At 41.2% G+C, this 16,604-nt stretch overlaps 1 protein-coding gene across 23 annotated transcripts in view; it reads left to right on the top strand.

Annotated features, from left to right (window-relative positions):
* The window catches only part of ptprdb (protein tyrosine phosphatase receptor type Db), a 270,931-nt gene extending 258,376 nt beyond the window's left edge, over window positions 1-12,555 (top strand). For all 23 annotated transcript variants that reach the window (XM_047365128.1, XM_047365124.1, XM_047365113.1 and 20 more), the window contains 7 exons: window positions 1,299-1,584; window positions 4,539-4,717; window positions 4,798-4,924; window positions 6,557-6,682; window positions 6,784-6,938; window positions 10,162-10,297; window positions 10,404-12,555. In XM_047365128.1, the coding sequence (XP_047221084.1) occupies window positions 1,299-1,584; window positions 4,539-4,717; window positions 4,798-4,924; window positions 6,557-6,682; window positions 6,784-6,938; window positions 10,162-10,297; window positions 10,404-10,472 (1,078 nt within the window). In that variant the 3' untranslated portion in view covers window positions 10,473-12,555. The remainder of the gene's footprint in view (window positions 1-1,298; window positions 1,585-4,538; window positions 4,718-4,797; window positions 4,925-6,556; window positions 6,683-6,783; window positions 6,939-10,161; window positions 10,298-10,403) is intronic.
* Window positions 12,556-16,604: the final 4,049 nt, after the last annotated feature.

Below are 16,604 nucleotides of genomic sequence, written 5' to 3'. Positions count from 1 at the left end.
TACATTTTTAGGTAATTTTGAGTTTTAATTTATGAATACCAGCCAGAGTTTAGGGGCACTTGTTTGGAACTTTTTACACAGTCTGGAATTACCTGCCAATACGCAAACCTCAAACCACCGTGACTGGCTTAGACTGCCAAATTCCTTTCTTCACAAAATTCACCATCTCAAACATTTCCCATGATTACTTTCCAGTGTTGAAAATTGGCCATTCATGCTGCCGGAGAAGCTGGGTTCAGAAGTTTACATTTAAATGAGTTGCTGTCTAAGCAGCGGGATGCTCATTTGCTGGATGGAGGAAGATTCTGAAAACGTGTCATTACTGTCACGGCACAGCGTCGAGAGCCAGAGCTGGAAGGAAACAGCTATTTGCTTTTACCAGCGAGAGAGAGCGAGGGGAAGAAAAAAAGATGGAGCTGAGTGAAGAAAATATGGAGCAGAAGCTCTCAGGAGGAGGAATTAGTGGAGTATGGACGTGGAGGAAGAAAGGGAGAGGGGGAAAAGGAGACAATGATTGAGTGAAAATGATACCAGAGGGAGTGGGAGTTAGAGGAGAAGATTTGTGCAGAATGTGAGGTGAAATCCAGGACGCAATGAATGAAAATGATGAATTAAAGAATCACAGAGATGGGCAGAAAATGGAGTGTAAAAAAAGCAGAAATGTGAGAGTGAAAAAGTGTCTGTGCTGGTGTTCGAGTTCTGCACGGATACTCACAGAGAAGATAAAGAAGCAGGGGGATGAGGGCAGGAGGCTGGCAGGAGAGAAGCTATTCCTAATCTCCTGTCGCAGTCAGATGGAGTATCCAGCAGGATTATCAGTCAAATTTAATTATATCGGCAAGACTCCATCATGATGTGCCTTAACACATCAACCAGCCTCAACGGGCCCAATCTCATTCTACCTGAACAACACACACACACAAACACACACACACACACACAGAGTAAAATTAATGTAATCACATAAAGGGCTTTGTATTCGCTTGCAGAAACCTGCTCGGTCAGGTTGTCTCATCGATGGGTACCAGCGCAGCAGAAATGTGAAGTGTTTGGGTCGGCAGCTAAATGTATAAAATTTCTGGATTATATGTCGAGAGGGCCGATATGATGCTGACTCATTGCTGATTTAGATTTTTGCATGCCTCGTGGAACTCTTTCCAGTTGGCTGTTTTGTTTCATTTGTGCACCAAACATGAGAGGCCCAGATTTGGTGCTTACACTGTTCATATTCAACCTAGGTGAGACAATCCCATCACCATCTGTCACCTCATTTACTTATTTATTTATTATGGCCTCAGCGCTGGTGTGGGCCGAACCGGCTGCTTCATCGTCATCGACGGCATGACAGAGCGCATCAAGCACGAGAAGACCGTCGACATTTACGGCCATGTCACGCTGATGCGCTCCCAGAGGAACTACATGGTCCAGACAGAAGACCAGTACATCTTCATCCACGACGCTTTGTTGGAGGCCGTGACGTGTGGGAACACCGAGGTCCCCGCCAGGAACCTGTACTCTTACATTCAGAGGCTGACACAGATTGAGCCAGGAGAGAACATCACCGGCATGGAGGTGGAGTTCAAGGTGAGCACACATATCTGCACCGCTGATGTATGTAATGCATTTAGGCCTGCATAGTAATATGAACACATGCTATTACGATGTTATTGTTGATGATCATTTTAGATGTGATCAACCCACATTTTCCTCAAACTTGTCACACTTCATGAGCTTTAGCATCTCAGGCAGTAAAATCTTTGTCAGGTATGGGCTTCAAGGGCAGTGAAAGTCAATCTAGCTGTCCAAGCAAACAAATTACTGAAGAACATGAATGGATGGTACTTAGAAATATAAGAAACTACCAACTTTTGCATCCAAGCTGTGCTTTGCCATTGCAGTATTGCACAAGTTTCTATAGTGATTGTAATAAAATTGTGCAGCTCTCTATAAAGACACTTAACTGATTTATGGCAGCCATGAAAGGAAGTCAGATACAATTCTAAAGAGGCAACTTCTAAGTGTGATTAAATGTGTATTTTATGCATGACTTTAAAAGTTGTTCACAGGTTTAAAAGCAGTTTTTTTTGTGGAATAACATTTAATAAATGCAATCAATTTAAGTGGGTCGGTACAGTGCTTCTCATGGCAAAACGAAGCATTACAATAACAAATACTAAAACGAGAATTGATAAATAAAAATGGAAATTTTCTTGGTCAATTCTCGCCATTCGTTAATTCATACCACAGTTTTATACCCACGCATTTCCATTACGTCCATTTCTTCTTCCACTTCTTCTTCCACTTCATACCCCTGAAATTATTGTAAAAAGAGCCACGTGTGGCTCTTTAGATCGTCCTCAATAAGTCTTACTAACTTTGATCAAAACAAAACAGGAATGACCAATGTTTTTAAACATAAAGTCCATATGAAACAAACATTTGCTTCGGACTAACCACTATATAACAATCATTTCCTTATACAGTACATATTTATAAAACCTGATATAACACCTTTTTTTCCAAGGCTTAAGTAGGATTTGCAGCTTTAACTTTATTTGTCAGAAGTGCGGGGGGGGGGGAGTCGGACAAAACCCCCTGCCCTAAACAAGTGTTACCTGTTATCAAGAAAATGAAAAGTAAATTTACATTTAGAAATAACAAAAAAGACAATATTAAGAAAAGAGATTAAACAAATAGAGGAAACAGTAAAAAATTCTTAAATAATAATTATTCTCTCAGTAAAATAGCAGCTATAGTAGAAGTGAGCTGGAAGAAGGATGCAGAACATCAGCCTCCAAGATGCAGGGAAATCTAGTTCTGATGGCTGTTAACCTCTAAGTTATTTGCTATTTTTATATTATAACCAATATTATGATGTTTTGCTAGTTCTTAAGGTTTCAGTCCACCTTAAAGATGGCTTTATATGAATTAAGATTAACCCTCATATTCAGATCTGCGAGAGCATCAGAGTTTTGAAACTTGGTGAGCACATGTTAAAATAGATTCTTTACACAAGGTCCTATTTTAACAGATTTATGGAGCTGGTTTAAACAGAGAAAACACCACCAGCAGACATCCGCTGAAGCAGTTTTACTCTTTTAACTTTTTTACGCTGATATTCACTTATTCCCCGATAAGATCTCTGCAGGCCTGACTGGTCTGGCAGCCTCAGGTATATATAGCAAAACCATATGGCTCAGATTTTTGCAGGTAATGGTTTATGTCTGCTCAGACACTCACAGGGCAAAGTCAACGCAGAGCGACCGCATGCAATCTACCCCATCCTATGGGCCAGCATTCCCCGCTTAATAGCAGCGGCTTCCTCTAAACGACAGCAAATATGAACCATAATGCCAGCATTGACTGTTTCGCTGTATTTCATCTCAGTAGAACACCAACGGGACGTCACGGGTCGCCGTCTGAAGCTCCCACCACTAGAGCAACACTAAAACATGTGGGGGCTTTCTCACGGATGATGGGTGTCACATCCCCACGCATAAAAATCAAAGAAAAGCTGAAGCATGCGTGTGAGAAAATCAAGAAACGCGGTTCCCCAGCTCCAGGTTTAAGACGTCGTGTTTTTGTTTCCCCTCGCGAGTTCAAAGCCGGTATTGGCATGTGTCAAATTGAGGGGTAAAGACATTATGTTTGTTTGCTGATAAAACACAGTCAGTCAGTACAGACTGCATGAAGAGTTACTGTTGTTGATGCTGGAAAGCCAGTTCGCAGTCGTAGCCGGATGACTGGTGAACCCGTGGTCAGGAGGGGATTTTCCATCTCAACTCATCTGTAAGAAAACAAGGTAGAGCTGGTTCTCTCACAGCCGCTCACTTTACCAGACCCCATTGTTCTGCCAGCGTCTGCGGTCTCTCCCTCGGCCCATTTTTCAGTTGTTCTGTCTCCCATTTAAAGGCCTTGTCATCCAATGGTCAGGGGTGAGGGGAGTCTTCCCTGTGTCTGTACATGTACTTACATACAATGGTGGGTAGTTTTTTTAAATTTCTTTATGTCTTTGTTTTTCTTTTTCGGAGGTCTGGGTGAGGGGTTTTTCTTTTATTTTTTTACTTCTTTTTCTTCTAGTGCAGGATCATGTATGGTTCACATATGTGAGCTGAGACAGTGTGGGGCCTTGTGGTTTCCTACACCCCAACTCTTGATTTTCTTCTGCTCTTATTCGTCTCGTTATATTCGCCCCCTTCCATTCCCGAACCGCTGCCCTGATCCCTCGGAGTCGCCCCTGCTTTGTTTATTCAATTTAAGATGTCTGGATAAATATCCTGAGGCTTGTCCGGTTTAGTCGATCTTTCTATTTCACTTGTCCAGCTTGTCAGAGGAAGTCCAGACATTCTGTTGAATGCATTTTAATAAGCTGTTTGAATTTGTTTAAACTTGTTTTTCCTTTTTTCCGTTGACCCATATCTGTCTGAAGTTGGATGTGGTCTGTTACTATGTGGAGTCTTCTTCTAAAATTTTGTCAAAAGTGTGTAATGTTGCAATGATTTAATATTTATAAAATGAATATATTTGTTTGCTTCCAGCGTCTGGCCAGCGCCAAGGCCCACACATCTCGGTTCGTGAGTGCTAATCTGCCGTGCAACAAGTTCAAGAACCGACTGGTGAACATCATGCCCTATGAGACGACACGCGTGTGTCTGCAGCCAATCAGAGGAGTTGAGGGGTCCGATTACATCAATGCCAGCTTCATTGATGGATACAGGTGGGAGTCGAGCATCAGCTGGATTCTGTTGATGCTCTGGTTGATATTTTTATACATTTATTATGTGCTGGTGTTTGCAGGCAACAGCGGGCCTATATAGCAACCCAGGGCCCACTGGCTGAGACCACAGAGGACTACTGGAGAATGCTGTGGGAACACAACTCTACAATAGTTGTCATGCTGACCAAGCTGAGAGAAATGGGACGGGTACGGTCTAGGCACAGGCAAACATCTATGGTCTTTTGTACAGTGCCTTGTATTTTATTCATGGTACAACTAAAGTTGAAAGAAGTTACGTTATGCAAGAAGAAGGCGCTCTGATCAGATGAGACCAAATTTGAATTTTTTGGCCTACATACAAAATTCTGTGTTGCACCAAATTAACACCACACCATCATTCTGAACACCCAAGCCCCACTGTAAAACATGATGGTGGCAGCACCATGCTGTCAGTATGCCTTCATTCTGTAGGGACATTGAAGCTGGTCAGAGTTTGTTGGAAGACGAATAGAGCTGAATACAGAACAATCGTGGAGGAAAACTTTTAGATGTTGCAAAACACTTCAGATTGGGATGAGGATCATCTTCCAGCAAAAAGAACAACCCTACACATACAGTCAGAACTACAATGGCATGGTTTAGATCAAAGCATTTTCATGTCTTAGAAGGGTCCAGTCAAGGTCCAGACCTAAATCCAACTGAGAATATCTGGCAAGACTTAAAGTTGCTGCTCACAGACACTCTCTATCAAATCTGACTGAGCTTGAGCTCTTTTGCTTGAGCTGCAGATCTACAGAGAGAATGATCAGGGCTGACCTTCCCTCCCTCCAGGACTAGTACAGGTCCAAAGTCAGGAAAAGGGGAGCTGGCATCACTGCAGATCCTACACACCCTGGTCACTAACTGTTCAGACTTTTACCTTCAGGTACCTACAGAGCACCATTTGCAAAATCCAGCAGCCATAGAGACAATTTCTTCCCTCAGGCTGACTCTCTGATGAACACCTAACAGCCTGAATAGTCAGCTGCTCTGCTTTGAAACAAAAGAGGCATTATTGCCATATCACAAGCTGCCTTTTTTTCTTTTCGTTTCTTTATATATATATTTAAATAACGGCTGTACATTCACATACAAGTACATACTGGTTCCTTTAATCTTATTTTATGTCCTCGAACGTTTATATATTTATACTTAATGTCTATACCCTGTGAGCACTTGAAACTGAAATGAAATTCTCTGTTGGCCAAAATGCTAATTCTGATTCTGAACAATGGGCTAAGAATTCAGCATCTAAATGTGAAAAGGTTTGAGAGACATATCCCAAAAGACCTGAAGCTGTGATTCCAGCAAAAGGTGGATCAACAAAGTATTGACTCAAGGGGCCAAATATAAATCCATGCCACCGTTTTTAGATTTGCCTTTGTCAAAATGATGCTCAATTATATACCACTTTGTCGGTCTATCGCATTAAATCCCAGTAAAGCACACTGCCATTTGTTATTGTAAAGCAAATCACACTGGTCTGACAAACTTGAATCAGCTCTAAAGCAATTTTACAGAGTCCTGTTAATGACCACATTATGTGACTTAGGTGTGTTGAAGCAGAAACTCATCAGGAAGTAGAAAACTGGCCCTCGAAGACTGGACTTTGGGACCCCTGTTATAACTGGAAAAATGTGAAAAAGCTCAAGAGCTATAAAAAAAAACTTTTGCACTGCACAATTGAGATTAGCTTCTGATAAAAACCCCAAAGATGCTCTACTTTTGAAGTGAATCCCTGAAACCTGATGCAGAAATAGAGACAGAAATAAAGAGAACGATTTGTGCTGTCCTCTATAGGAGAAGTGTCACCAGTACTGGCCAGCAGAGCGATCAGCCAGGTACCAGTACTTTGTGGTTGACCCTATGGCTGAATACAACATGCCTCAGTACATCCTCCGAGAGTTCAAAGTGACTGATGCAAGAGTGAGTCTCCTGTTTGCTTCTACGCATTCATACTGGTTTAGTTTTTTTAATCTATGCAAAAAGACAAGATAACCCCCAACCCACTTACTTTCTTCATCCAGGATGGCCAATCAAGGACAGTTCGTCAGTTCCAGTTCACTGATTGGCCAGAGCAAGGAGTGCCAAAATCGGGTGAAGGATTCATTGATTTTATTGGCCAAGTGCACAAAACTAAAGAACAGTTTGGCCAGGATGGTCCAATTACAGTGCACTGCAGGTAAGACAATGTGTTTATTTTATTTTTAATTTACCCGAATCGCTATTGATGGATTTGGGATTGGGACTACCCACTTCTATAAACTGAAATTGTCCTTTCCTTTATATTGCCAACTAACAATTGGAACACTGTGGACAAAATCACCATTTATTATCTATAAGACATGTTTTGGATCTGTGAAGGTAACCTGAGTCACATTTTGTCCAAAACGTTTTTACCTGAGACAAGGTGGAATATTCAGTTGGCCATCATTGAAGCCCTTCAGGGGCCTTCTTTACACCACCTTTCACACCTACTGGAATCCCTAACAAAGATCTGAAATAGTCCTTTTTAAAACATTATATTTTATTGCAGTAGTTGTGAAAAGTAAAAATGCAACGTGTAAATTGAATACATCTATTCAGTAAAGAAAAATCCCACCTAAAAGAAATCCCCAAAGTCACCGGTGCTAAACTCATTGGCAAGCCTAAAATTCCTAAAATGGGAAAGACAAGAGAATATGTCTTCAAGTAAGTGCTGATCTAAATAAGTCAGGAAATGGGTACAAGAAAATAACAAATAGCCTAAATGTGCCCGTATCCACAATCAGAGTAAACATTAAAGAGCTTTTAACAGCTCAAATGTTCACAAACAGGCTGTACAAGGACTCAAGTTGTTCTTGGCACTACAGGCTAAATACAGGTCCTTCTCAAAATATTAGCATATTGTGATAAAGTTCATTATTCTCCATAATGTCATGATGAAAATTTAACATTCATATATTTTAGATTCATTGCACACTAACTGAAATATTTCAGGTCTTTTATTGTCTTAATATGGATGATTTTGGCATACAGCTCATGAAAACCCAAAATTCCTATCTCACAAAATTAGCATATTTCATCCGACCAATAAAAGAAAAGTGTTTTTAATACAAAAAACGTCAACCTTCAAATAATCATGTACAGTTATGCACTCAATACTTGGTCGGGAATCCTTTGGCAGAAATGACTGCTTCAATGCAGCGTGGCATGGAGGCAATCAGCCTGTGGCACTGCTGAGGTCTTATGGAGGCCCAGGATGCTTCGATAGCGGCCTTTAGCTCATCCAGAGTGTTGGGTCTTGAGTCTCTCAACGTTCTCTTCACAATATCCCACAGATTCTCTATGGGGTTCAGGTCAGGAGAGTTGGCAGGCCAATTGAGCACAGTGATACCATGGTCAGTAAACCATTTACCAGTGGTTTTGGCACTGTGAGCAGGTGCCAGGTCGTGCTGAAAAATGAAATCTTCATCTCCATAAAGCTTTTCAGCAGATGGAAGCATGAATGCTCCAAAATCTCCTGATAGCTAGCTGCATTGACCCTGCCCTTGATAAAACACAGTGGACCAACACCAGCAGCTGACACGGCACCCCAGACCATCACTGACTGTGGGTACTTGACACTGGACTTCTGGCATTTTGGCATTTCCTTCTCCCCAGTCTTCCTCCAGACTCTGGCACCTTGATTTCCGAATGACATGCAGAATTTGCTTTCATCCGAAAAAAGTACTTTGGACCACTGAGCAACAGTCCAGTGCTGCTTCTCTGTAGCCCAGGTCAGGCACTTCTGCCGCTGTTTCTGGTTCAAAAGTGGCTTGACCTGGGGAATGCAGCACCTTTAGCCCATTTCCTGCACACGCCTGTGCACGGTGGCTCTGGATGTTTCTACTCCAGACTCAGTCCACTGCTTCCGCAGGTCCCCCAAGGTCTGGAATCGGCCCTTCTCCACAATCTTCCTCAGGGTCCGGTCACCTCTTCTCATTGTGCAGCGTTTTCTGACACACTTTTTCCTTCCCACAGACTTCCCACTGAGGTGCCTTGATACAGCACTCTGGGAACAGCCTATTCGTTCAGAAATTTCTTTCTGTGTCTTACCCTCTTGCTTGAGGGTGTCAATAGTGGCCTTCTGGACAGCAGTCAGGTCGGCAGTCTTACCCATGATTGGGGTTTTGAGTGATGAACCAGGCTGGGAGTTTTAAAGGCCTCAGGAATCTTTTGCAGGTGTTTAGAGTTAACTCATTGATTCAGATGATTAGGTTCATAGCTCGTTTAGAGACCCTTTTAATGATATGCTAATTTTGTGAGATAGGAATTTTGGGTTTTCATGAGCTGTATGCCAAAATCATCCGTATTAAGACAATAAAAGACCTGAAATATTTCAGTTAGTGTGCAATGAATCTAAAATATATGAATGTTAAATTTTCATCATGACATTATGGAAAATAATGAACTTTATCACAATATGCTAATATTTTGAGAAGAACCTGTACTTATAAGTAGGGTAATTAAGATGTATCCCTGGACTCAGTACATCTAGACATACTATAATCTTTGTTTCAGCAGTACAGTTTACCAGATATTTACACGCACTGCACAAGGAACAGATAGCCCATTTTTTCACAATAGCAGACATTATTTAAAATAAACATCTTGTGCTTTAGTTTAGTTATGATTGACCAATTTTTTTCTGTTTGTTGAATCCCAAAATAATGAGAAAGAGAAGAATTCCTCAGATTTACCTTTAATACAATGAGATTACTATGCATTTAAAGAATTGGCAGTGTCAAGCTTATGAGGGGCTAATTCAAAGATTTGAGTTAAATGCAGACTCACCTGTGGATGTAATTTAAAACAACACATCAAACACATTGCACACCATCCAGCCACCATACTGATACTGTTCAGATATTTTGGTGCGAAATTCTGGAAAAAATGCTGGCTGAAGCTGGTTAGAGATATTCATTATCCACTGTGAAATAAGTCCTGCACCAAGTCCAATCAGAGAGGAAGAAGCCACTACCCCAAAACCAGCATAAAACATCAGATTACAAAGACTATTGTGACATGTGGCGAAAAAACATAGAGCCTGGGTATACTTTAAATGTGAAGTACGGGGGCTGCAGCATCATGATGGTTGGTTGTTTTGCTGCATGTGAGACTGGTTCATTTCACAAAATAATAATAATAATAATTCATGAGGAAAGAACATTTGTTGATATTGAAGCAGCATCTGAAGACTTCAGTCTTTCAGAGCACAATCAATATTTGTATAACTATCAATGTTTGAAACGGATTTGTTATCAGGAGCCACAATGGCTCAAGAAGCACATTTGGTCCAGTTCTGTTAAAGCTCACTGTCTGGCTGTTGAAACATACACAAGTCCTAAAGATGCACATATAATTTGTTCCCCATCTTCCAACAGTGCTGGAGTGGGGAGGACCGGTGTGTTCATCACCCTCAGCATCGTCCTGGAGAGGATGAGGTATGAAGGAGTGGTGGACATCTTCCAGACAGTCAAGATGCTGCGCACGCAGAGACCTGCCACCGTTCAGACAGAGGTGAGCCTATTTTCTCACTATATCTAATTTCTTATAAAAACAAAAGATTAGTACATTTTTATTACATTTTGCTTTGTAACCCACGTTTTCTTTTCCCTCCCACTAGGATCAGTACCAGTTCTGCTACCGGGCCAGTCTCGAGTACCTGGGAAGCTTTGATCACTATGCAACATAAACCCAGTTGCTGTCTTGTCGCGCCCCGCTCAGCCGACTGCTCCCTTTTTGTAGTGTCACACACACCCTGAGTACGTGCACTTGGCTGGAATGTGTGCGTGAAGATTTTGCCACCACCTACAGAGTTTAAATGAGGGGGCGGACCATCGGCTTATCCCCATACCCAGAAACAGCACTTCTAACTGAGCCATCGCGATCCTCTTAAACCGACGGGGGGGAGGGTGGGTGACTCGTTTCACCTCCCCCTACCTCCCCCACCCAGTCCAAACACAAACACACCTGTGGATCAGTCTGAAGAAGCAGCTTCAACCACTGTTCCAAAACAAAATACTTGATCAAATATAGATTTTTTTATTATTATTATGAATATTTTGGGGTCTCAGTGCTTCTGTGAGCACCCAGATTGCTTTGTGTTGTTTTCGGTGTGGAACTCTCACTCTGTCCACCACCAGTGTAGCATCACCAAACAGGACCAAGCTGCGGGAAAAAGTTGGATTTTTATACCACGAGGACAGCCAAGTCGGAAGTCTACGCATTCATCCAGTGGAGTCCTCGTCGGCTTTTACGAACCAGAGAATTGCCAACAGAAGGAACCGAGAACACAGAACACACAGTATTAAAAAGACAAAGAACACGTACTTTAAAAAGGAGCACCAAGGAGTGATTTTTTCTTGCTTTTTTTTATTTTGGTTCTTGATTATTTTGGAAACTGACTTTTGTTTCCTGAAAATCAAAAGAGGACATTTCTACAGTAATAAGCACCACCAGTTCAACCTTATTACGTTTCACCATTTTAAATAAGGGAAGGGAGGTTTAAACTGCAAAGCAAAACATTCATTTAGTTTTTTAGAAAGATATATTACTATTTAGTTTTATTAAAAAACAAAAAGGCATTTCTGTTATTGTTTCTTTTATAATTTGTGTCCCCGCTGACAACAAAAAGCAAGGTTTTTAAGCTGTAGCCATGTTTTTTTTAAAGCGTACAATCAAATCTAGTGTGGAGGATTCACTGCTCACCGTTCGACGACAAATGCCACCTCCGAGTGCGACTGCCACGTAGTCTGCACCTCCTTCCTTTGTGAAAACACTCACACACGTGGCGGCTTAATGTCTCAGCACGTGACTGTCTCACCCTGCAGAGCAAGGAGACACGAGGACGGAGAACATCCCGCCGAGATGTGCGTTTGCTCATTTAAAGTCACCTAAAACACAAGAAATTGCAGAACGTATGTACAGAAGGCAAGATATGATAGAAGAAAAATCAACTATTTATGTGTCCAAATAAGCTTTCATGGAGAGTTCTCGAGCAGGGAGCGAGAAAGGGATGCAGGGGGTGGGGGGTTTGGGGAAGGGGACAAATTTCTCACTGGAATGCTCACCTTAAACTTTTCTCTCTGTCTGATTCAGTGTGCAATAAGTAGATGTATTATATATTTTTGTGTCAAGTCACTTAACTGCAGTTACACGCCATGATGAGGTTGATGTTGACGAAGGTGTGTCGTTTACTTCAGACGCAAGATGTTTTACACTCGATTTGGTTCAGTGTGTCCAGAGAGAGCGCCACAACTCCGGAGGTCACGGTGAAGCACACAAAATGATCACAGTCACATTTCAAACAGCATCTATTGAGTATTTTTTGATTTTAGATTTCTAGTGCCTTATATTACACGCCTATTTTGATAAAGTTACTTTAAAGGATTTTTTTTGTGTGTATTTTATGTACGTATGCTTGTGCATATGTGATCTGAGTGTTTGTGTTCATGATTTTTGTTAGGTGAAAGTGTTCCTTTTCTTATGTATGTTCAGTTTTTTGGCCGTAAAATGTCAAACTGAAGGTTCCATGTGGGTTGGATGGTCATTGTTTCAAACCCAGCAGCTGCTTCAGCATTTCTCTTTTTATTAGATGTGTTATTTTACGGTTCTTTAGACTTAGTTACAGAAGTTGTTTTATCGGAATAATCGGATCATTTTAAGCAAAAGAAAACAAAGTTTGAGTCTTTGCTTGCAAGAGTTTTGTATACAGCGCCTTGCAAAAATATTCTCCCAATAAAGTTTTATTTATTTTTTGTTATGTTTTAACCACAGTTCTCGATGTATTTTATTGAGGTTTTAAAGTGATAAACCTACAAAGTTTTACATAATTGTGAAGTGGAAAAAAAAAATCAAACATAATTTTAAAAGTGTTTTTTGCAAATATTTAATATGAATTTATTATGTGTGCTTTGCATTTGTTCTCAACTTCCCTAATGGTGCGTTCACACCGAACGCGGTTTCTGCGATAGGAGCCGCCAATTTACTTGTTATCCCTATGTAGAGGCGTGTTCAGGAGCAGAGCGGCGCGAGGCGGTGCGAAGGAGACGAAGGACGCGGTGCGGAAGGCGCGCCGAGCGGAACGGAGCGAGAGCGATGGACGAGTTGAAAAATCGGAGCTTTTTCCTAAATTCGCGTCGCGTCAACCAATCAGGGACTGGATGTGGCTGTGACGTAGGGTGAAGGACCACAGCAGAGAAGAAGCGGTTGTCAGTGAAGATGGAGGACCAGATCATAGTGGTGGTGTGCGGCAAGCCAGAGTCGTATGACTCAACTAATTACTTTTACCGAGACAAGTACAGAAAGGACCTGGTTATGTTTAGGCACAAATATCTTATATTTAGGAGATGTGAACATTAAAAATTGGCTGTTTTTTTATTGAGTTGAGATTTATTTACTCACCGAAGACAAATGGACAGGTGTTCAGCAGCGGGGATACAGAGCCGGTAGTTGGTGTCCCAGAGGCCTATTCGTCTCCCAACGCGGGACAGCAGATCTACGAACTGGGTCCTGGATAGACGGAAGTACCGCTAAAATCGATCGTCATCCAAACGCAACTCCTGGAGTAGGTGGTAGTAATCTCCAAACTATTCCCGTCCCTGAAGAATGGTGAACACAGGGACGTTGACGTCGGCGGCGTTTTTCGGCTCTCCACAGGTAAAACGCTAATTAGGTTCGTGAAATCCATGTCCAGCATGTTCAGTTGAAACCAGCAAGCAGCAGATGGAAGCTCCTCCTATTTGATGACGCGGCGAAGCGTTGCCGCTTGTTGCCAAATGGCAACGCCGAGTTCACGCGGAATGTCAAGCGGGCAAAAGCACACAAATGACGTGAAATATTCGCAGAATCCGCGTTCGGTGTGAACGTACCATAAGTCAGCTTTTCTGCAGTTACGGCTGCAGTCTTTTGGTCTCTACCAGCTAGGTTTTTTACCAAATTTCTATACAAGCCAGATTTGTCAACAGCCGATAGGGGTTCCATCAACAGATTCTCCCACCTGAGCTATTAATTTTTGCTGCTACTCCAGAGTTACCACAGATCCCTTGGCTGCTTCTTAATACTGTGGCTGTGCCTCAGTGGGTAGAGTAAAATTGGGAGTTCAGTTCCATCTTCTTCCTGTTGAATGGGCTCCTGGGAAAAGACACTTAACTTGTCAGTTTAGATAAGCAGCCATGACTTTGCAGGTTTTTTGAGTCGTGCCAGATTCTTTCCATTTTCAGTGATGGACTGAACAGAACTCCCTGAGATGTCTGAAGCTGAGATATAGATTATAACCTATCTCTGCTGTTCCTTGTATTTTCACTAATGTTCTCTAAGGAACCTTTGAGGCCTTCACATAACAGTTGGATTTATACTGAGATTAAAGTACACACAGACGGAGGTTATTTACTAATTAGGTTATTTCTGGTGGCGATTAGTAATAGTGTATTTGATTTAGGATTATCAGAGTAATGGAGGCTGAATATGCATATGCACACACTTTTCAGATCTTTGTTAAAAGAAAATGAAAACCATGTATCATTTTCCTTCCACTTCACAATTATGTGCTACCTTCTGTTGGTATATCATATAAAATACATTAAAGTTTTTTGGTTGTACTGTGACAAAATGTGAATATCTTTTAGGGGTATGAATATTTTTCCAAGGCACTGTATAAAACTCTTCACAGGGAGACTTGGTCTTCCCTGCCAGGAAGGTTTGGCCACACATGGCGACTACATGAGCCAGCTCAGACAAGTCAGACTTGCTCAGCTATGCAGTAATCTACAAGAAGCTGAACAACAGAGGAGTTATCTATCAGTTTGAACAAAAAGGACACCATCACAGTACACCTCTGTAACCCACCTGAAACCGTTCACCGGAAGACAGTCAGACTGCTCATCTGTGTCCCTCAGCAAACACCTTTGTCTCCATTTATGTCTTTCTCCAATAATGACAAAGGCAAAGAGAGGTCCAGGTGCTACCAACACAGAACAGATGTAGTCATGTTTTTTTATATCTCTCATCAACGCTCGATCACACGAGAGATGGTCGACAGTTTTCCACCGTCTAGCAGCAGCCCTGTTAGTTTTATTTCATATGCATGGTACCACTTTTGAGACGCCCCCTATTGGTCACGCCGCTTATGGGAAAACTTGCACTTTCTCTCTTTGTACTATGCACTACTACTAGGATTTCTAACACCCCCTCCACCACCAAAAAAGGGAAGTTACTTGAACTCTTAAAAGTGGATAGTGTAATGCTCACATGGTTGTGTATATGTAAATAACACAAAACACAGAGTGAAATTGAAATGCATAGATGAATGGAGAAATAAATTAAAAGTTAACGAGAGACATTTATGAGATATAAAGAGTGATATCATAGTTGCACCTGAAATCACAGTTTTACAGCACAGCTGCATTGTGCAATACGCCACTTTGTGGATTTGTTGTCCCACAAACAAGAAGTTTAACAAAAACTGTTTTTAATACCCCTTCCTCCCCCTTTCCTTCCAATGTGTCATGTAGATGGATAAAACTAGAGTTTATAAAATGTATAAAATGAAAGTATGATGTGTTGCGTGGGTCCGTTACCACTAATTGGTCTGTACATGTAAAACATTTGCCATTTTGTTTCGGGCTCTGAGTCAACAAGTGCTTTTTTTATTTTCCTATGTTGCTTCTCAGAGCGTGTGGAAAACACAAAAACCCGGTCTGTATGGATTTCTGTTCAATATTGACACAGGTTTCATTTGTTACAAATAAACTCAAGTGAAATGATTGCTGCTGGTGTCATCTATTAAACGGCAACATGGAAATAAAAAAATATATATATTTCAACAAAACAGCTGTGGAGAATGTTACTTGAAGTAGTACATGTAAAATATGATAAAAGATCATAGAAAATTTAAGGTTTTCTAAACTTTTTGACTTAAAACATTTTAGATAAAGTTTTAATAGATACGTTTTTATGCAATGGTCTAGGCAGGAATGTCATATTATTTTGAGATTAATTAAATTGAATGGTTAGGGTTTATTTGGTGCCGAAAAGAAGGAATTGGGTGGTCAACTTTTAATGTATTTTGGATTTTCTCTAATCCACACAGACTAAGGAACATATATACTGTACCCCCACTAATATTTAGCCAATTATCCCTCAGTTGCACCTTGAACACATGTTTATCATAGCCTTTAAAAAGCCTATGGCTGAATTCTGGCTGGATATTTGACCGTTGTTTTTATTGGGAATTATACAGCTCATTTAAATTGGCTGGTTGCTCCAGGTGGACTCAGTGTTTAAGTATACTCCAGTAATTTTTCATATACCACCACCTCCATGCTCAACAATTGGTACAGTGTTCTAAGGTTTAAAATGTTTTGCTTTACTCCTCAAAACATAATTATTGGCATTATTGCCAAAACAACCCAAACTGTTAATGTTAATGTTAGCCTTTCTTTTTAATCTCCAAGTCAGTAAATGTCTTTTTCTGACAGTTAAAGATTTTTCCAGAGGGCATTTGGCTTCTTTAATCCCCTCGTGGAGTAGCGTGGGTAATTTCACGTCTTGGTACGGGGGACCTGGGTTTGATTCCTGGTCAAGGAAGGGCATCTGCTGTTAAGAGGTAGCCAAGTCTGTGTGTGAGTAGTTCTGACTTGCTGTGGCGATCCCAGAGCAGCCAAATACCTTCCTCCAGATGTTTCCATCACCTTCCAATTTATGAGCCTTGGTAGTTCCTGGACTGCTGCTAATCATTCTGACCAATTTCCTTTTATCTGACGGTTACAGTTTCAATCAGAAGGTAAAACAGCTGGCTAGTGATACTAAACATACATCAAAACTG

Source organism: Girardinichthys multiradiatus, chromosome 5 (assembly GCF_021462225.1).
Source record: "Girardinichthys multiradiatus isolate DD_20200921_A chromosome 5, DD_fGirMul_XY1, whole genome shotgun sequence".
NCBI lineage: Eukaryota > Metazoa > Chordata > Actinopteri > Cyprinodontiformes > Goodeidae > Girardinichthys > Girardinichthys multiradiatus.
Note: the sequence above shows the minus strand (reverse complement) of the source record. Positions and strands in the feature narration are given on the sequence as shown.